General features: G+C 42.2%; 1 protein-coding gene across 5 annotated transcripts in view; it reads left to right on the plus strand.

Moving 5' to 3' along the window:
- LOC126322757 (uncharacterized) overlaps nucleotides 1-14,208 on the plus strand; it is a 672,754-nt gene extending 658,546 nt beyond the window's left edge. For 2 of the 5 annotated variants that reach the window (XM_049994581.1, XM_049994583.1), the window contains one exon: nucleotides 11,398-14,208. In XM_049994581.1, the coding sequence (XP_049850538.1) occupies nucleotides 11,398-11,583 (186 nt within the window). In that variant the 3' untranslated portion in view covers nucleotides 11,584-14,208. The remainder of the gene's footprint in view (nucleotides 1-11,397) is intronic. The other 3 variants (XM_049994580.1, XM_049994582.1, XM_049994584.1) reach the window with 2 other exon arrangements.
- Nucleotides 14,209-22,055: the final 7,847 nt, after the last annotated feature.

The following is a 22,055-nucleotide window of genomic DNA, read 5'->3' on the forward strand; positions in this document are numbered from 1 at the left end:
TTTGTTTGCTCTCTTTTTCCTTTTCTTTAACGGAGAGGACCTATCATGTATCCGAGATCGCTAACTCAAGCTTGTGTGGTGATACTCGAGTAGTAGATGCCTGAATGGAATCCTGGTGGTGAAAGTGATGGCAGCATCATCATTGTTCGGGCAATAAGCGAAGTAGAAGTGGTAGCACCATAGCTCTAGTCACAGGATAATGTGCGACCTCTCAACAGTCTTACGCAGTGAGGGAAGATGACACTCTTGACACCAGTCCTTCCTTTAAATGGAAACGTTAACCTTGGTATTTGCTATTAGTACAATAGGCTATGTAATGGCACTGGATTTTACCTTTTTCGTTCTCTCGTGGAGAGCTGCCAAAGTGGAGTTATTACAAAAAAAGCCTTGCACTAGAAGGTGAGCAACACACCTTCGTTATTACTAAAAAGCTAAACTCCTCCCGAACAGGCCATGAAGGTCAAACGGCACTGAGCGGCCGCGGTGTCATTCTCAGCCCATAGGCGTCACTGGTTGCGGATACGGAGGGGCATGTGGTCAGCACACCGCTTTCCCGGCCATATGTCAGTTTTCGAGATCGGAGCCGCTACTTCTCGGTCAAGAGCTCCTCGGTTTGCCTCACAAGGGCTGAGGGCACCCTGCTTGTCGACAGCGCTCGGCAGACCAGATGGTCACCCATCCAAATTCATTATTACTACAGACTTTTAAAATTAGAAAAAGACGTTTGTTAAACTTAGGGGACATTCTGAGAATACAAAACTCAGTAGAGTGGATTTTAATGAAGGTGCTACTAATACAAACGGGATATCCGTGTAAGAAGATTTTATGGTGCTTACCACAGTAACTTGAGGACAGTAATTTACGGGGGAGTACATTCCATAACTGTGTCAACGTGAAGTCCCTGATGAATGCAGATGCTAGCCAAGCAGCAGCAATTTTCATTGTCGTATTTGACGACGAAAGGCAGATATGCAGTACCTTCAATAGATAGCGACTGCGTGGTCAGAGCAGTGATGCGTGTAGTTGTGAGTGGATTATGTCGGAGCTCAATTGTTGTTGTTCGTATGGTGGGTGCTTCCTTAACCTAGGTAGCCGAAGCGTTTGGTGTCTCCGTACAGCGAAAGCGGAAAAACATTATCCGCTAAGTCACACCGTGAATGAACGTATGTGTTTAGTGAACGTGACAGACGGTCACTGAAGAGGGAAAATTAAAGGACGACAGCTTCAAAAGTCACTGTGGAACTCAACTCGCACTCGCGAGCCCTCTCAGCACCAAAACAACACGGAGGGAGCTCCATAAGCAGAGGATTTCGTGGTGAGCTGGAATTACAAAACCACTTGTTAGCGTTGTAAATGCCTGTAACAGGAAAACGTGGTGCCGCAGCCATTACCCCTGGACTATGGGCCAACGGAAGAAAGTAATTTGGCCGGATGAGTCTTGTGTCCTCGGAGTTATTTCAACTCCTGATGACGATGGGGGAGACAGCTTACGATAGCTCGATTATTTTATTCGAAACACTCGGCTTGTAAAACGAGAAGCTTTTACTGACGGATGAGTCTTGCTTCACACTGTTTCCCACTTCTGGCCGACCTTGTGACTCAGGAGTAAAACATGGCTCTCTTTCGTTGTCGATTTGGGCAGCCATATCACGGTATTGCAAGGGCCTCATGGTTGCCCTGGAAGGTCACATTACTGGCAAGGATTATGTTACCATTTTGGCCGAACGTTTGTTCCACAGTGATTATACCATGTTGCATGATGATGGGGTACTGTTCACAAAGCTCGCATATTCCAGGTCTGGTTTGCAAGCACGAGAACATCTCCCCTGGCCACAAGTCATCTTTATATTGTTCATCTTTTTTTTTATCTCCTTCGGGGAGATGGGTCCCTCCATCATCCCTACCTGAACTTGCCACTATTTAGCAGTAAGAATGGCGTAAGAACCCATAGAAGACCCTGCAGGACCTGTCTTTATCTATTCTACGAGGGCTGGAGCTGTTTTGAATGCCAACGGTTTTGATACACCGTACAACGAATCGTAATGTGCTGTGTTTTAAATATTCCCATACTTTTCCCACCCGCTGTTTCATAAGAAGACAGGTAATTGCGGTGTGATTATACTTGCACTACAATATCTAATGACTCGAAGAAATTAAAATTTTTGTGATGGGCGCATTATTTCTATAAGCGAATTAGAATACGCAGAAAGGTTTTAAGTAACTTGACTATAAAGAAATATCGCTGGACGGTGTAATGCGACACTTTTAAGTAGTTGCAGTTAGCGATTTCGCCTGAGGACTGTCTTAATGAGGCTGGGGAGTGTCGGCACACGTGCTAGGCTGGATGTAAAAAATTATTTCCATGCTTGCATTCTTGACAACATTATGGCGAGACAAATTTTATTCCTCTCAATAGATTCAGAGTTGATGATAGTTTCTGTAAAGAATCACGTAGGAATTTTCTGAGTATATATGGAAGGTGGTCAGAAGCAGTCTGACAAGACTGAGATTCATTGCAAGAATCCTAAGGAAATCCAGTCCGAAAATAAAGGAAGTAGGTTACAGCACACTTGTTCGCCCACTGCTTGAATACTGCTTATTGGTGTGGGATCCGTACCAGGTAGGGTTAATAGAAGACATAGGGAAGATCCAACAGGATCATTTAGTAATCGCGAAAGCGTTACGGAGATGATACATAAACTCCAGTGGAAGACTCTGCAAGAGAGACGCTCAGTAGCTCGGTACGTGCTTTTGTTGAAGTTTCGAGAACACACCTTCACCGAGGAGTCAAGCAGTATATTGCTCCCTCCTACCTATATCACGCGAAGAGACCAGAGGATAACACGAACAATAAGAGACTGGAATAGAAGGGAGAACCGATATAGATATTCAAGGTATCCTCCGCCTCACACCATCAGGTGGCTTGTGGAGAATGGATGTAGATGTAGATGTAAGGGTGTTATAAGGGAGGATGTGCTGAGAACTAATTGTTAAGAAAAAATGCGGTACGTTGCGCCATTTCTGAATTATTTCACATTGAAGTTAATCTATCAGGTCGTCGCGCTATTAAGTTCCAGTAGCATGACAGAGGAGTTGTCGCCAAGCGTGTGCGCCAATCGAACGTGTTTCTCAAGCGTGTTCCTCAATCCGACGAAACTTATGTAGCTTATATTTATCGCTTCCGAATAACTTCACATTTTAACCGGTTATGAGCTTTTGAACAAGTGGTAACTCACGGATCCACAGATGTGCGTGCATTACTACATTCTTGAATTTGCGACCTGATTGGCTAACTTCAACACTAAATAACTCGGAAGCTGCTGAACGTATCGAATTTATTTCTCAATAGTTATTTCGCAACACAACACCCCCGCACAACTCCCCCCCCCCTTCCCACCTGCAACACGCGTACAAGCTTTTCATACTGTTTCTGACTGGATTCCAGTGTGACTTTGATGACTGTATTTATGCAATCACATAGGAGAACACGTCTTCTTTACTGGTGATAAGATTGCATCAAATTTAGAGATCAGAAATGTACACTCCTGGAAATGGAAAAAAGAACACATTGACACCGGTGTGTCAGACCCACCATACTTGCTCCGGACACTGCGAGAGGGCTGTACAAGCAATGATCACACGCACGGCACAGCGGACACACCAGGAACCGCGGTGTTGGCCGTCGAATGGCGCTAGCTGCGCAGCATTTGTGCACCGCCGCCGTCAGTGTCAGCCAGTTTGCCGTGCCATACGGAGCTCCATCGCAGTCTTTAACACTGGTAGCATGCCGCGACAGCGTGGACGTGAACCGTATGTGCAGTTGACGGACTTTGAGCGAGGGCGTATAGTGGGCATGCGGGAGGCCGGGTGGACGTACCGCCGAATTGCTCAACACGTGGGGCGTGAGGTCTCCACAGTACATCGATGTTGTCGCCAGTGGTCGGCAGAAGGTGCACGTGCCCGTCGACCTGGGACCGGACCGCAGCGACGCACGGATGCACGCCAAGACCGTAGGATCCTACGCAGTGCCGTAGGGGACCGCACCGCCACTTCCCAGCAAATTAGGGACACTGTTGCTCCTGGGGTATCGGCGAGGACCATTCGCAACCGTCCCGCACACCGTTAGGCCGTCTTCCGCTCACGCCCCAACATCGTGCAGCCCGCCTCCATTGGTGTCGCGACAGGCGTGAATGGAGGGACGAATGGAGACGTGTCGTCTTCAGCGATGAGAGTCGCTTCTGCCTTGGTGCCAATGATGGTCGTATGCGTGTTTGGCGCCGTGCAGGTGAGCGCCACAATCAGGACTGCATACGACCGAGGCACACAGGGCCAACATCCGGCATCATGGTGTGGGGAGCGATCTCCTACACTGGCCGTACACCTCTGGTGATCGTCGAGGGGACACTGAATAGTGCACGGTACATCCAAACCGTCATCAAACCCATCGTTCTACAATTCCTAGACCGGCAAGGGAACTTGCTGTTCCAACAGGACAATGCACGTCCGCATGTATCCCGTGCCACCCAACGTGCTCTAGAAGGTGTAAGTCAACCACCCTGGCCAGCAAGATCTCCGGATCTGTCCCCCATTGAGCATGTTTGGGACTGGATGAAGCGTCGTCTCACGCGGTCTGCACGTCCAGCACGAACGCTGGTCCAACTGAGGCGCCAGGTGGAAATGGCATGGCAAGCTGTTCCACAGGACTACATCCAGCATCTCTACGATCGTCTCCATGGCAGAATTGCAGCCTGCATTGCTGCGAAAGGTGGATATACACTGTACTAGTGCCGACATTGTGCATGCTCTGTTGCCTGTTTATGTGCCTGCGGTTCTGTCAGTGTGATCATGTGATGTATCTGACACCAGGAATGTGTCAATAAAGTTTCCCCTTCCTGGGACAATGAATTCACGGTGTTCTTATTTCAATTTCCAGGAGTGTATTACTCATATGAAATGTAGTGTTAAGATTTCTTTAAAAAATTAAATAGAATAAGTTGGAAATTAGTGAGCACAAAACGGATACAAGAGGAAAGAAATCTGTAGAAAATTTTCACCAAAAACAGGAGCGGATTGATGGGACAGGAGGATAGACAGCAAGGGACAGGCAAACCGTCAAGGAGAGGAGAAATGGAAGGGTATGATTGTAGAGGGAGATAAATATTAATGTAAATATAGGTGTAGATTATTATATGCAGGGGAAGATGTATGGGACTGCCGAGTTAAATGCAATACAACAATGGAGGGCGGAAACCAGGCTGCTTCAAGACCGAGCTATGGATCAATACTTGGAACAGTTCTTGGCAGCTGTCACTCTTCTGATCCTTAACTCTAAATAAAAATACGGCTGTTGGTTGTAGTTTGTGTCGCTTTGTTTAGCCGCTACCTTGAACTCGAGCAAACGAAGGAGCGCTTCTGTGACTGGAGTGCAAAAACTGAAGTTAAGAACAGGTGAATTTTGTACATTAACATTCATGTCTCGCATATCCTTCTATTTGAAGGCTGTGGCTGTTATATCCGGTTTCGTAATACTGTTTAAAGTTTCAGTACTGGACATTCTCATGGATGTTAAAGTTAAAGGTGTTTTGTTTAGAGATCATCGTTACTATTCTGCTATAATTTTTTGGTAAACTCTTGTAGAATGCAACATTCCATGATATGTGTGACCTGTTCCTACCTTATCTATGGACAGTAAGCTGCTTTCGACTCTCCAAACTTTAAAAAGTATGCTTCCGTTTTCAGCGGATAATTATGGTGAATACTTTGACACGCCCTTGGGAGAGAACGATGTTTACTTCCTGTTTTCAATGTTTACCCATTCAGTTCAAAGAATTTTACTTTTAATTACTGCTTTAACAGCAGGCGCACATCAACGTGTTGTTATTAGAAGCGATAGAGATGTCGAATTCAGAGCCTGAAAATATCGTTGATTGTATTTAGGCACTCGAGTGCCTCGTCAACTGTTCTGAACTTAATAGTATGACATAATAAGCTGTTTCACTCATGCAATAACCCAAAATAATGAAATTCTTTTCTTTATAGCATTGAACCATAGACTGAAATTAAAGTATAACTTCTAACTGTAGTCATTAATGAGAGAGCCTCTTAGCACTCGGTGCTGCAGGTCCATTATGGTTAACGATAGGAATAATTACGAAACGCATATGCGGCTCATATTTAGCCTCCACAAGACGAAATGAATGGAAAGGTAATATTTGTGATACGTATAATTATTATGATTACTTCTTTTGAAAAGAAAATATCAATGAGATATGTTTTTCAGATACAATGCCCTCATTAAACTCAGGAGCAAATGGATACAAGATTACATATCAAATTAAAAAAAAAAAAGAAAACTTTTCTGTCTCTTTCTCTCTCTCTCTTACGCACGCGCACGTACGCACGCACGCACGCACGCACGCTCTCTCTCTCTCTCTCTCTCTCTCTCTCTCTCTCTCTCTCTCTCTCTCTCTCTCTCTCTTTCTCTCTAACACCTAACACAACAAACACGAGCAAATTTTGTCACAGGAGATGAATGTCTCATAACTAGATAAGATTTTATGTCTATGAATATCAGAAAACACCCATAAAACAAGGGGAATAACTTTTTGAGAGCAAACTTTAATTCCGTAAAAACTGATATAAAATAGATTAACACGTCAGTAAAGGCGTCATATGAAAGATGTCTAGGAAAAGCGGTATAAGACTTCTGGTGTATGTCTTCTTTTTATCGGTCAAATAGGGATTAAACTTTTATGAGGGACCATTAATTCAGCATATGATTTTTTTCTGTTCACTCTCGTACGATCTAAGAAGTAATTTGTCCGCCTGGGAAGACTGAAAGTACAAAGTAGCAGCGAAGAGCACTGTGCAAGGGCCAAGAAATGCCACGTCAGAGAAACAAACCACACTCTTGAAATGTTTTAGTTTCAGCATTGTTGGGGATAAAAACAAAACAAAATCAACTGACAGAAACCAAATCTGCTTATGACGAATAAGGTTTCGTTGCACTGGTGTTTATTATATGTCTCCCAGGTGAGATGTACCTCATTAATTACAGGCAAAAGAGTAATTACGAAACAAAGTAAGCGCTAGTTACTTTCGCTACACTAAATAGCCTGCTGTTTGCTTCCTACTTTTATATTTCTTTTACACGATCACTTAGTTTTTGTTTTGCAGGATAGTAGTATTCTACATCTTTAGCAATAGCTGCCTGTTTAATACCAACAACCTACCGGTCAAACAGAAGGTAGTCTTATTGCTAAAGAGGTAATTGCTGGAAGGAAGAAGCTTTTTGAGCTTATAGAGGTTACAGTGTTATAGGTTTAAGTCTGTCGAGAGTTAGGTGACACTGTACAACCAACAATTCAATAATCTACTTTGTAGAAATAAACCTACAGCTTAGTTGCGTCAAGATGCTACAATCTGCATATAACACTGCACTTTGCACTGTATTTTTACTCAATAGAAAGGGTTCCTAGTAACGGAAGTAGCATGCACAGTATCTTCCGAAAAGTAGATGCAGGTGAACACGAAGATTCCATCTGAACAACGTCGTCTTTTATGAAGCACGATGTGATTATACGAAATGTCTTCGCAGGTATGTAATTAGCTCGATGAATACTCAAGTAACAGAATGCAGCACGCCATACTAGACGGTGGATGGTGAACGAAAACGAAACTAACACCGGGTGTGCTTTAAGAAAGCGTAGTAGACCCTTAAACCCTCAACTTTCTCCATATACATAGGCGATTTGTGATATACGATCAGAAGCACTATGAGACGGTTTGCTGATGACACTCTTGTCTACAGTGTACTAACGTAGTTGGGCGATCCTAAGGGAATATAAAAGGACTTGGGGTGGTGTAATGGTTGACACCTCTCTTCAAGCGTAGGGGAATGAAGATAATATCTTTAAGAAAAAAGAAAGAGAGAGAATTCCGTTAGAAGGGCGTGGCATCGTATAAGTATTTAAGGATATAATGCCAATAAGCGATAGGAAATGAGATGATATATTAAAGTCAATATTACATGAGACGAAAGGGGTATTAAAGCTTATGGGAAGGGTCGTCGGAAAATGCACTGCACGCGTAAAGGGAACTACATCTAAGGGTCTGCAGCAAATAATTTTAGATTGTTCCGATGCTGCTGGAATAATAAGAGGACAGTATAGCACTGTGCAACAGACTTCAAGGATAACTTTCTCGAAACACAATTGTCTCCCATTACGACATAAAAGTTTCAAAAATGGTTCAAATGGCTCTGAGCGCTATGGGACTTAACATCTGAGGTCAAAAGTCCCCTAGAACTTAGAACTACTTAAACCTAACTAACCTGAGGACATCACACACATCCATGCCCGAGACAGGATTCGAACCTGCGACCGTAGCGGTCTCGCGGTTCCAGACTGAAGCGCCTAGAACCGCTCGGGCATTTAGGCCGGCCATAAAAATTTCAAATAAGGCTCAAAGGAGCCGAAAACCTTTCTCTGTAATGGTGAAAAAGCATGGCGCCATCAGATGTCGCTATGCTGTCGACGCAAGGAAAAAAATGGAGAGAACACAGAAGTTCACGTGAGACATAATGTGGTTTAATTATGTTACACTGACATAAAATTTTACCGCAGATCATTCCAACGCCACAGTGAATGTGTTACTCGGTGGGAAGATAGTCGCACCAACTCTTAAGCACATTTCATACATTATTTTCACGGTTCTGGGGTGAACGTTAGAGCTGCGGTTCTCAGCGTTGAAATCACAGTGTTTTCTTATGGGCGGACGAGGAAAATATTTCTGAGACACCACCGTTGAGAACCGGGCGTAACAGCCGCAGAAGGTGTCATGAAGGGTGTTAATAAAGCCAGCCCTTCCCTTGGGGCACTGATTCCAATACATTCACGGTCGAAAACGACAGTTAGAAGGCAGTGCGATGAGCAAGATGACGACGACCTTCGCAGTCTTTGAGACTGGCGACACCCCACGGACGCCTAGGCCCTCTTGAAGTACATGGAGGGCCAGCAGCCCCATTAAACTTCATCACAGCCTTCGAAGTGCAGTACGATCAAATTATTGTTCTGGCACACAGCGTGGAACCACTAGGAGCCGTCCAAAACGAATAGACGAAGTATGAATGTGACCTAAAGCAACGAAGAATAATTTTGCTTTTTTGGGCTTCCTATTTCTCGTCCTGTTGTAGCGTGATCATGGAGCGGTGTCACATTGACGTATGCGTGATTAAAATGGCGAAGTATCCATGTAAAGCACGTCCCCACCCCTCACCTCTCCCCTGTTCGGCAAAGTCCTAGGTGCCACCCGCACACGTATATTGAGAATTTTAAATGACTACAGTTTCACTTTTCTGCTGGTATTTTCAATTCAATACAGATATCGGGGTAAGAGGTCAAACGAAATGTAATGCGTAACGAGCCACCGTTGGTGACAGGTACTTTGTACCGAAATATTCAAAAAATGTCTGTGAACGTATACCGAAATTTTGTCGGTGGCGTTCAGATGCACCCTCTACGCAAACAATTGTTAAGCAGCTGCAAGCGCAAGTGTCAAATTCTTACGTACAAGGGGAGGCCACGACGTTTGGAACGCGGATTTATTACAGACTTGTACACTCGTAGTACTCCATTACTACGACATAATGTGAAAGCAGTAGCGCGTACTTCTCACGCGTTATTGAGAAAATCGCAAGATAATTTCGGTCCTCCAATACACTCCTGTGCGTGGCCATTTTTGTCATGAACCGGCGGCAGCCGACTGGTTGGCGTTCAAGCCCCGTAACCATTGGGTCGCTGGATCGAGTCCCGTTAGTCAGTTTATTTTATTTGCAACACAGTCATTTCATTTTCTATTTATATTACAATTGATATAATAGGAAAAATACGTGTAATCGGATGAACTTTTATTAAATTTACAATGTTATTTGCAGTGCCGGCCGTGGTGGCCGTGCAGTTCTAGGCACTTCAGTCTGGAGCCGCGCGACCGATACGGTCGCAGGTTCAAATCTTGCCTCGGGCATGGATGTGTGTGATGACCTTAGGATAGTTAGGTTTAAGTAGTTCTGAGTTCTAGGGAACTGATGACCTCAGATGTTACGTCCCATAGTGCTCAGAGCCATTTGAACCGTTTTTTGGCAGCCTACAAATTTTTATTATCACAAATAAAATAATTTACTATCGACTAGTAAATGACCAAACGTATAAAGTGATACTGAAGATGTATACTTGTACATGTTTTCAAAATTGTTCGCATTTAATCGAAAGACTACGAGAAATTGCTTCTCGTGAAGACGCTACTAAAATACAGTCGATTCTGCATTAGCAGCGCAGATATTTAAGGAAATGCTGCGTTATGCATGGTTTGCTTCCAAATTATCGTCTGAAAGAGAGGTTTTTGAAAATGTTAACGAGGTTTGCTTTCCCACGGAAAACCTCAAAAGATCTTGTGTATGCGGAAACGTAGCATTTATTCAACGCAGCTGGTGGTGTTTAACTTTATGTTTCCCATGTTTTTACAAAAAATACCATCCTACAACTTGTGCTCGTAATGTCGAAAACGACGATTAACTGTACATCTTTCGAAAACCGTCTGTGCCGCTCATAAGCGTAGAGGTAACAAGTCGCTACAGGCTCCTTCCAGGTATGAGGGATTTCTCAAATCACGGACAAGCATACAGTTTTAGTATCACTTTATGCGTTTGGTCGTTTACAAGTCGATAGTTGTGAATATTATATTATTTGTGATAATACAAATTTGTAGACTGCCAAATAACATTGTAAATTTAATAAAAGTTCATCCGATTACATGTATTTTTCCCATTATATCAACTGTAATATAAATAGTAAAGGAAATGACTGTGTTGAAAATAAAAAATAAATAAACCTGACTAACGGGACTCGATCCAGTGACTCAATGATTACGGAGCTTGAACGCTAACAACTTTTTTTTTGTAAAAAAAAACCTCATTATGTTCGTTTGTGTTCGTAGCATCTGCTCGGGGCGGACGTCGTAAGAAATCCGTTTAAGTTCGTTGTTGATCGATTAACTCAGTTTTTTTTTTATTACAGAGGGCAGCTAACCCTATGACCGAACACGCTGAGCTACCGTACCGGCATTCGGCTACCCCTGATTCATGGTAAAATGGCCACGCGCAGATATATATTTGACGACCGAAATTATCTTGCGATTTTCTCAATAACGCTTGAGAAATACACATTTTGTTGTCCTAATGGAGTACTATGAGTGTACGAAGTTTCAGCAAATCCACGTTTCAAAAGGCGAGGCCTCCACTTGCTCGATTTGAGAAGGTTTTGCCTGCTATCAAGAGAGATCACTAGGCCTCAGGGCCCCACTCACATTCCTAAAGCGCGACCCCCTGGTGTTGTGTTGCAGAGCCTGGGCTGGACGAACCACGCGTTCCTGCAGTCGCTGGTGCGGTCGCTGGGACAGGACGAGGTGCCGGCGCCGTGCTGCGCTCCCTCTGCCCTGTCGGACCTGACGCTGCTCTACAACGACAACTCGGTGGTGGTGCTGCGTCGCTTCCCCAAGATGACGGTGCTCTCCTGCTCCTGCCAGTAGCCTGCCCGCACGACCATTTGCTGCAGAGGTGGCAGGGGCAGCGACTGCGAAAGCTGAGCAGGGTCGTCTGCCCTGCAGTATACTGCTGCAGCAGTCACAGTTTCACCTGGAGTGTGTGGGGCACATCAGCAGACTGAGGGCAACAGTGTCTGATGCGCATTTGTGCTGGAATAAACACGATTTATGTGGACCATTACCTCGTTCTAGACTACCCGATGTAGGATTTGGTAGCTGGAAAATAAGCAAACAGTGTCCAAAGCCATTGTGTGACGTTGGACCGCTGGAACTACTGAACTGTTCCCAAACACATCCTGTAACGCCTTCCTTTCACCAGAAAAAGTGGAGGGTGTTGTCAGGCTATCGAGTTGTGGTGCTGTGTTGTGCTTGCTCAGAACAGTCGCTACCCTCACTGAGAAGGAAGCTAGGATGAGCGCGCAGAAGATGACAGTATCCTATGGCACGTCCAGCATAATAAAATTTGAATGAAGTACAGTGTAGGCGTTCAGGGAGTGTTTCCAATGGAACAAAACTGTGCTAACGTCAACTGCATTTCAGAATTTCTGTAATTGATTCTGAAAGAGCACGTTATCTTTACCTACCCAATGCAAACAACGAAATACGTCTTTTTCCCTAGTTTGTTTCTGTACGAGTGACAATAATCGTTATTTCCATAAATACGTTTTAGTGAAACAAAAATGCAAATGTTTTTCCAATTTCATTCATTTTAAAAACAATAAAATGTGATAAATGGAAGCAGCCTCCACCTTAAACATCCGGTGCACTTACTTCCTGCAGGTGTGTTAACGAAATGGAGAAAATTAAATAGGTCTTTTGAGACAATTATATTGAAACAGAATACTTGTGGGATAATATGGCGCTGCATATGAACGCATGACGATATATGGCCAATGTTACAGGATGACTATCTTGGATTTCAGTTCTCTCCTAAGAAGGTTTATGACACACTCAGCACTATTCTCTAAAATCACGTAAAAATTGCGTGACTATCTCTAGACACAGCGAGAGAGCCAATGTGGGTGATTCCCTACATCACTGAAAAGACTGTGAAATCTTGGATGAATACTTTTCTTCTACGCATAACGTGAATTATCTCTGAGTGGTAGAACCTATCGCAAATACTAAATGACACTGATTAGAACTGCCAGTTCTATAAAACAATAATAGACAATACAAGAAAAAGTCTTTTGTTCGCAGAGTTATCAACTTTTGATTACTGTAATGTTCCTAGCAAAAAGAACAGATATTAGATGAACACTTTGATAGTGAAAAATGTTCCATGAGTATCTACAGGAGCCGGTTTCGAATAAAATGCCAACTCCCGCGGTCGTGAGTGTCGTTTAGACAACAGGAAAATATCTTCAAAAACATTGATTGGTGTAAATTTATAGTTCATTTGTGACCATAACATGTACCTTCTACGCAACACTAATTATGTGAAGATCATCGATAATAATCTATGTAATCCATTAGTTATCATGGTCCAGAGCTATTTATTACATAAACATGTAATTCATCTATGGTATTAAAGCATGTTAGTACAAACTGAAATACGATTGTCAGTGAATACTGACAACGAGTTTGATTACACTTATGTACAGTAGATGTATAGGAGCTACAGTGCCCGCAAATGGTCACTGTTAGAAGTTATTATTAGTTAGTGCATAAAAATTTAGATGACATGTTTGACATTTATGTAATGTTGTATGTCGAAGTTTAATGTATGTTGTTAGATCTTTAATGGTGTCTGTTAGCTTCTTAATATGTTTAACATTTATTGCCGTTTCAATCATGTAAATGTCTCTGAAATGTAATCAAAATGTAAATAGTTAGAGTGTATGTTATAATTAGTCAAATAAGTAAAGTTACTTTAGTTTAATATATAATGGAGCTGTCTGGACATCGTCATGTGAAATCGTAGCAGTGACAAGTTTACATAATATATGTTACTCTTCTTGTTAAATTAAACATACTTGTCTGAACATTTGCTTATGCTGCAGTTATAACAAAACATTAGCTCAAATTCTAATTCCTTCAAATTCTTAGAACGTTAGGTACAATTTGCATAAAATTGGTTCTCTATGTAAATCAAACAACAGATAATTTCAAATGTTCTATTACGATTTTGGCTTGAGTAGAACCTGTACATTAAAAGACAATGCAAGATTGTAGCTTCACATAACTAACAAATTTGTAAATGCATGAATACTTCATTAGAAATAGTTATTTGTATATATTATTTTGCACGATAAGTCTGGGAATCCTGACCAAAAACAACGTAAGTAATTTAAACCAAATAATGGAGGTATGATTCAAGAGAGTAGACAAACAAATGTGGTACAATATGATTGTAGATATAAAGCAGTGAGATGTTAACAGACGTAAAGTAGAACTTGTCGATTATTCCTTCTGGATCACTGAAGAAACTGTATCTGATGTGTAAAATACAAATAAATCCAGATCTCTTTCTGTGCCGCAAATCTCCATGTCTATATGAAAATTTAAAGTGTGAAGATTGACTTATAGTAATACAGAGATTACTGTTCTGCATCTCTCAAAATCAGTTGCAGAAAGTGGAACGAAATACCAGCGTAACTAAATGTCACATTTTTAATATCGTACCTGCATTTAATAACACTGAGATATCAGTATTAAATCCTTTTGTAGATTTTAGTACTATGGAGTATAGATTCCTATACGTACTGAAATTTGAAATTTCTTGAAAATTTTGTAAAACTGGTATTGTCTTGCATACATATTCCGCGTTTACATGATTTAATGCACACGCTCTTGCCAAACATGTGTTCCCCTTCTTTATGTATTCGAGTAGGCAACAATTCGATGGCTTTGTGCTGTCACATTAATTACACTTGATGGGAAGAATATAACTGAATCTGTGCTGTAGAAAGTAGAAAATTCCGAGTAGGGCTGTCACATATCCCTGCACATGTGTTTACTATCAGCATTTTAATTTAATACAACAATGCACCAGTCAATCCAGAGATGCATGTCGAAGGAAAATGTTAAACCATTCCATCTCGAATATAGAATGCGAATGTGCAGCATGAACGTAATTGGTAGGTATCTATTGTTTATGTCTAGGACAGTTCCAAAAATCAGACTATCTGCTTCCTATGGACTAATACAGTATGTTACTTATCGTCGTTGCCACTGATAAGTGGTGTAGCATAATATGAGTGGTAGTTACAATACATGTTCCTGCGGCAGGTAGGACTGAAAATAGGACCACACAACAGCTTCATACGAAAAACACGCTACTGATTTAGGCAGGTATGGAAACATCAAGCATTAATTTAATTGCAGTTAGATTCATGCAGCTGTATATTATATACTACCGCACACTACAGCACAAATATACCATAATTTTCATTTAACAACGTGGACAGTTTGAGTTTTATAGTCAGCAGAAGAGTTTTATAGTCATGCTCAAGAAACTGAACTATCTTAGAAAGTGTCATTTGTTATTCGAAGAGATTTTCTCTTCGAACATTTAATTGGCTGGGAAAATTTTAAATTTCACAGCTGTCATTTATTTAGCTACCAAACTTTCTGCCTTCAACTGACTGATAGCATTTTGAAATCGTTCCTGCTTGTGCGCTAGACTTACATGAGCAAGATTATAAGTCTGTTCTTTCTAAGCGACTACTGTTATTGTTATATTGCCTTGTGATAGCTTTTTTACCAGTTAACTGGAATATCCTTTTTCATTAATTTTTAGCACAAACTGAGTTAAGTCTAAGACGCAATGGCAGATAACTGTACAAAAAGTTGTAAACAAGAATAAGATTGCTGTAGAAACCTTTGGAAGATATTCGATTATTAACAGTATGGAACATTCTTGGTTTAGCAGAGGAAAAAGCTCTATATTTTTGATACCACAAGATGTAGAAATCATTTTATAAGACAAGCCTGAGGAGAAATGTACCTCATAATAAAAAATAAATGTAATATTTCAAACACAACAGAATGGGAAACTATGACCTTGAAAAATGCGACATGCGTATATGCTGCATATTTTCGGTGTGTCCTCACCAGTCGTCAGTTATCAAAAGCAACAATGATCCCATTATTCAAACCTTAGCCACGAGCTGTTCACTTTTGCTGTATTTTAACCATTCTACTGGAACAATTTTTGCACTTCGATATCGAATCAGGGAAGAATGTACGACAACACGGAAACATCTATTTTTGGAAATATGTCTCTGTGAATATTGCATGGATTAGTCTACATTGTTTCAAGAAAATCTACAACTTGTTGCCAAATAATACATCATTTACGGTTCTTGTGAATCTATTGGTCACAGTTCTTAATTATATAGCGTTGCTTCTACAGATACTTGTTTGTAGTCTTTAGACTGTCAATCTTCAAATATTGATTGTACACAGTCGCGAATTTTGATGATTACTTGAACATAAGCTTCTCCGTATTTTAAAATGATTTTTGATCGATTTTAGCCGTTTGATCTGGGATACTTTATTTGTAAATATGAAGATAGTGGGAATTACTTTCTCAAGATGAATATTGTAAGGGGCGATCAAAAGGTTTCCTTTCGAAATTCATATAATTCAGAGTCGGTAAGCGAATCAGCATTAAGACGATCATCTCACTAACACACCAGGCTGAACACACCCCTTGTTGAAACACAGCACCCGTCTGCGTGATGAAGTCCATAACTACCTGATGCGCACCCTAAACCAACTGGAATCGTCGACAGGCGTGACTATTGCTTGGGGAGAGATCATGACTATAGGGCGGATGCTTCAGTGTCTCCCATTGGAGTTGGAGTAACTTCTGCATTGCGACGTTTGCATGGGTTTTGTTCCGTGAATGGTGTGTCTGACTGTCGTCCCTATTTTGTAGTTCGACGGAACCAGATTTGCACATTACTTTTAGAAAAATTATCGCCTGTTCTCTCTGACAATCATAGTGCCATAATACGGTAAAGCAGAACCATAAAAAACGGAATACATCGCTTTACCTAATTATGGTACCATATCAGATAGAAGAACCGGTAATTTTCGTGAAGCTAATGTACGAATAGAGTTTTGTACGAACAACGAAGTTGTCAGACACACAACTTACGAAACAAAAACTGTTTACACGATCAGGGAATTATAAAATCTAATGTGATGAGTGTGAAAGCTTCTACTAGGACACAAACAGGTAGATGTTTCTCCACCAGATACAGAGAGTACACAAACATATGCGAGAAGTGTAGATTTTCATTTAGTGAACATCTTAGAAACTACAAACATAACTACAGCAGCACATGAAATCTTTAAAAGTACTACTTAGAGAAGAGAAAGAAGATTAATGGACGCTCTAGAAGAAATCAAAGTTTAGAGTGCTTTCAAAGAACAACCACATTACTTACTCAATGAACAAAGAGACCTTAGCAATGAAAATTTTCTCGATTGTTTTAGTCAGTTACTTTAATGTATTATAGGAGCACACTTTTAGATGTGTCAACCTATCGTGATATACACAACGTTCTAAAAACTGCAAAACTGCAGTATATAAACTCGTATACTGATGTCCGTATTATGTTGTTACCTCTGTGAAACACCAATCTACATGTCAAAAACCTTGGAACGTTTTGGATGCTACAAAACTGCAAAACTGGTTGTATGTATTATTAGTCCCACTTTAAGCTGTCCTCATTACGTTGTATTGCGTTTTGTAGATGCTTGACAATGGCACAACGCTGCAATTGCAATCGTAAAAAAAAACACTAACAGCTAAAAGCAAGTTACAACACCTAAAAAATTACACGTTATTTCTCCCGTATACAGGCTGTTACGAAACGATAGCAATACAGTTCGCTGGGGTGTAGAAGGTGTTGTGATAAACAAATCAAGGATGGGAATCCGTGTCTGGAAACATCATGCACAGACACTACACAGTGTCTAAGTTGCAGGTGTCGGAGCCTGTCTCTAGGTCACCCCTTTAGTAGTAAAGTGATGCTACGCTGACGGATCGTAGGTAGAATGCCTCGCAGTGTTGATTGGTGTTTCGTGATTGCGACTGACTGCCACGATAGTCAGTGGAGAAGCTGGTGCTAGCTACGGCCTAGACAGACCTTGTCTCCTGTGAATGGAATACTCTGTCATCTTGGTCGATGACGCCTTCGAACACACGTTTAAATTTACTGTTTATTTTTCTCCTGGAACCCTAGAAAATCTCAGCGTTTTCCGACACACAGAAGAAAAATAAAATGCGGATGCAAACCCGTGTCTGAAATTGACATTCAGTGAGGTATGAGAGCATCGCATTCATAGGAGACAAGGCGGCTTTAGGCAGCAACTAGATCTATCTTCCCCACTGCCGATCATGGAAAGCGGCCCCGAACGCTGTATAACAAACAACGTTGCGAGAAGTTTCGCCTACGGTCCGTCAGCGAACGAAATCATGTTTGCTGTCGAACGGATGGCCTAGCGACAGGTGCCTCCTCCCCCTAGACCCACATGGGAACTAGTCCAGAATTTTTTACCAGTGGATAGATCATCGTAACACTTTTTCAATTACAGGTCACATGTCCTGTGGATACACGTTATTTATCTTTATCTTTAATGCAATGGTTTTTATTGTCTTCTGCATCCTCATGTCGTTAATCATTATTGATTCTTCCGCCTTTTTGCGGCAGTTTCCTACCCCAAGGACAAGAGAGTGCTCTGAACCTATTTTCGTACCTCCGCCTTCTGTTACAAGATCGTTGTCAGAATGAGTATAAATTCTTATGCCGTTACTGAAGATTTTCGCTCGAGATTTAAGCAGTGGCAAGTTTCGAACCAGGGACTGAATACTTTTTGGTTACTACTCAAAGACACTACGCCTAGGTCACGGGTGCACTATCCCACACGCATTTCATACAGCACCATCTTAATTCAAATTCAGTTCAAATTTAAGTTCCAATTAAAATTGCAATTCGAATACAAATTCCAATTCAGTGCAATTCAAAAAGCAGGAACCTACTTCCCATAAGATAAAAATGTTGTTAGTCTTGCTGTAAAAGTTTAAAGATTTGCCTCTTTGACGTTAAAGTTGAAACAATTATCCCCAGCCCTCTGACATCACACTTGAAGTAATTTTAGCCGTAAGTTTGGAACTGGCTTCCCTTAAGATTAAGTTCACTCAGTGTGCCATTGCCACCCAAGAGCTTGCAGCAGACACGTGAGTTCGAAACGCCACCAGTCAGGTAGCCAGTTTTCGCAGCACCTCAGCCAACGGCAGTCTCTGATATGCTCAGTGCGCGCCACGCTGGGCTGGTTGGGGGCTCAAGCATCAAGTCCCACTCGCCCTGGAGTTACGCCACCATCCCCCAGTTGCAGCTCCGTGACTACAGACGCTGCACACGTAATGACAACTCAACTTACCAATGAGAAACACAGAATAAAATTCCGCTTTCCGCCTCTTGTATGTTTGTGGTGGCACGGCAGCCACAGGCCAATGTGACGGAGACAAAAATGACCTATTCTGCAGAGGGGACCCAAAAAAATTGGGAAATGCACACTTCTCCTTCTGTGGGCCGAGGAATGAGGGTGGGAGGGGGGGGGGGGGAGGAAGAGTCTTCTGCAGTGGCTTAGAAACCTTGAAAATCAAAGATTGTCTTATAAGATTGTGTTATAAAATTTATGTGTACAATGGATGGCAGCCATTAAACTTGAAGTAACCTAGTGAGCCACCCAGTCCCATCAAAAATGTGAAGTTGCATGCAATGGGCATGAAGCAACAACATTTGAGACCAAACATTATTTACATAAAGTGACAAGGTGAACGCAGCAGGTACATATGACAGGGAAATACGACGTTTTTTTTCAATATTAGTGCTCGACATCCCACTCGTACACAGCATTTCAAGGCGAAATAGCTTCTCCCATCTGCAGGAGAGTGCAACACCGTTTAGGCTCCGTAAGGTGTAGCAGCAGCTACAGAACGGAGAATGGCGTGAAAGAACACTAACCTCTTAGCGAAAGTGTGGTTCATGGGCTCAAGTGTTCACGAGTGCGATACGCCAGGCCGCATGCACCCTGCGAGGCAGACAGCAGGCCACGTTGTGACTACAGCCGACTACGACCACGAATTAGAAGTCCCTTACCGTGCTGCACGACATAGAGGCGAAAGTCGAATGCTACTGATTTGTGAGAGGTTTTCGTGCTTGTAAGCGATTTGTGTGGAAACCTACTTCCATTTGCTGAAAAATCATTGAATGTACGTTGAAGTTGGTCAGTTTCGTGCCGAATACGGCAAATAATGTGGCGAAATAAACGATTATTAAATTGAAATCAATAAATCCATGTCAAACAAACCCGACACCGTAACACTTTCTTCAGTGCCATTGCGTACCTTTTATGATCTTATCAGTGCATCTCTGTTTCCTATCGATATCTCTTGTCGTGTTTGCTTCATTAGAACTTCAAAAAAACCTGTATAAATGATTCTACTAAAGTTGTCTACGATATCTCCTTTAGAGTACATGGAATGTTACAAGAACCATGCCAACAAATCAAGTCTTCCATCCGCTTTTCCTGTACTCTGCGAAGCCAAAGAACTTAACTGTCAAAGGTTTTCGTGATCATAACTTTAACGATTTGCTACATTTTACGCAATTTCATACGTTTGGCTGTACTTCATCTCTCAAGTGCATTACGTTTACCTATTTAAATGGTGATATAGCTTTAACGCTGTCAAAGTCTCAAGAATGATACTGTACACAGTGCTTTAATCAATGCCTTCGGTAAGCTATCGCTTATCATCTATCACAGCTTCTTACAGTTTGTACTTACAAACAAAAGTCTATTACCAATACGCATCTCACTAGTCAATGAAATGAAACTGAAATTCTTCATGGAAAGAGACGTGTGCAGAGCAACAGCGTTTGAGGTTTCAAGTTAACAGCTTGCTGCTGATACTGCACCAAGATCATGAAAGGAAAACTAGCTCACCTTGATCTGTCTTTCGCTATAACTGTCAAGCCCACGGTGAGAGAAATGTTTGCTTAGTGTAGGTGGAATCTCACCAAATTCTGCTCCTGACTTAGAATCGCTACAACTAAGAAAAACTAAATGATTCAATATATGTCCAAACTGCCTAAAACTGTACCAGACATGATAGGGAAGATTCTTTTGGAAGTTTGGTACAGCGCCTCACAGTAGGGCATTCCCTACAGTTCATCTACAAATAACAGCAACATCCTACACCCAATAGCACACAACGTAGCAGATACCAGAAGTGCCACGACTGTATGTATCAGACTACCATCACAATGAAGTATATACTACCACAAACAAAATGTAACATAGTTCAGTACTTCTTCGATTATCACTTATCATGTGTCATGAGACAATTGTCTGTCTTGTACATCGTTTGTTTGCACTGTATATTATTTCTGATGAATGTGGGTGTGATTCCTTCAAGGTCAAGGATGCAGATGGGCATGATGAGAGACGGCTGCCATTACGACTTACGTGACATTCTACAGGCCGATTTAGGACTGTCAGGAGATCTAGCATGCAGAAGAAGCAACTCTACAGCAGTTTCTCCCTGAGGTAACTGATATAAACACATCAGAAAAAGTTTTGCGTCACCGCGGTTCCCAGAACTCCTGAAGATAGACGTTGACTGGGTGTGGATATTGCATTACAGACACAGTCCCTTTGAGTGTTCAGAGATATCACTAAACCCGCCCAAAGATGTAAACAACCACGCATGAGCAGCTCCTGTTAGACGGAGGGGGTCCGACAGCCGATCAGTTCCGGTCATTCCATCACGAAAGAGGTACACGGCTCGTGTTGCATGTAGTTCAACCACGCCTAGACGGTCAATACCGCGGTTCGATCACGTCCGCATTGTTACTTTGTGACAGGAAGGCCTCTCAACAAGGGAAGTGTCTAGGCGTCTCGGAGTGAACCAAAGCGTTATTGTTCGGACATGGAGGAGATACAGAGAGGTAGGAACTGTCGATGACATGCCTCGCTCAGGCCGCCCAGGTGCTACTACTGCAATGGATGACCGCTACCTACGGATTATGGCTCGGAGGAGCCCTGACCACGTTAAATAATGTTCGTGCAGCCACAAGACGTCGTGTTATGACTCAAACTGTGGGCAACGGGATGCATGATGCTCAACTTCACTCCCAACGTTCATGGCGAGGTGCATCTTTGTAACCACACCACCATGCAGCGTGGTACAGATGGCCCCAACAACATGCCGAATGGATCGCTCAGGACTGGCATCACGTTCTCTTCATCGGTTAGTGTCGCATATACCTTCAACCAGACAATCATCGGAGACGTGTTTGGAGGAAATCCGGTCAGGCTGAACGCATTAGACACACTGTCCAGTGAGTGCAGCAAGGTGGAGGTTTCCTGTTGTTTTGGGGTGGCATTATGTGGGGCCGACGAACGCCGCTGGTGGTCATGGAAGGCGCCGTAAC

This window comes from Schistocerca gregaria, chromosome 2 (genome assembly GCF_023897955.1).
Source record: "Schistocerca gregaria isolate iqSchGreg1 chromosome 2, iqSchGreg1.2, whole genome shotgun sequence".
Taxonomy (NCBI): domain Eukaryota; kingdom Metazoa; phylum Arthropoda; class Insecta; order Orthoptera; family Acrididae; genus Schistocerca; species Schistocerca gregaria.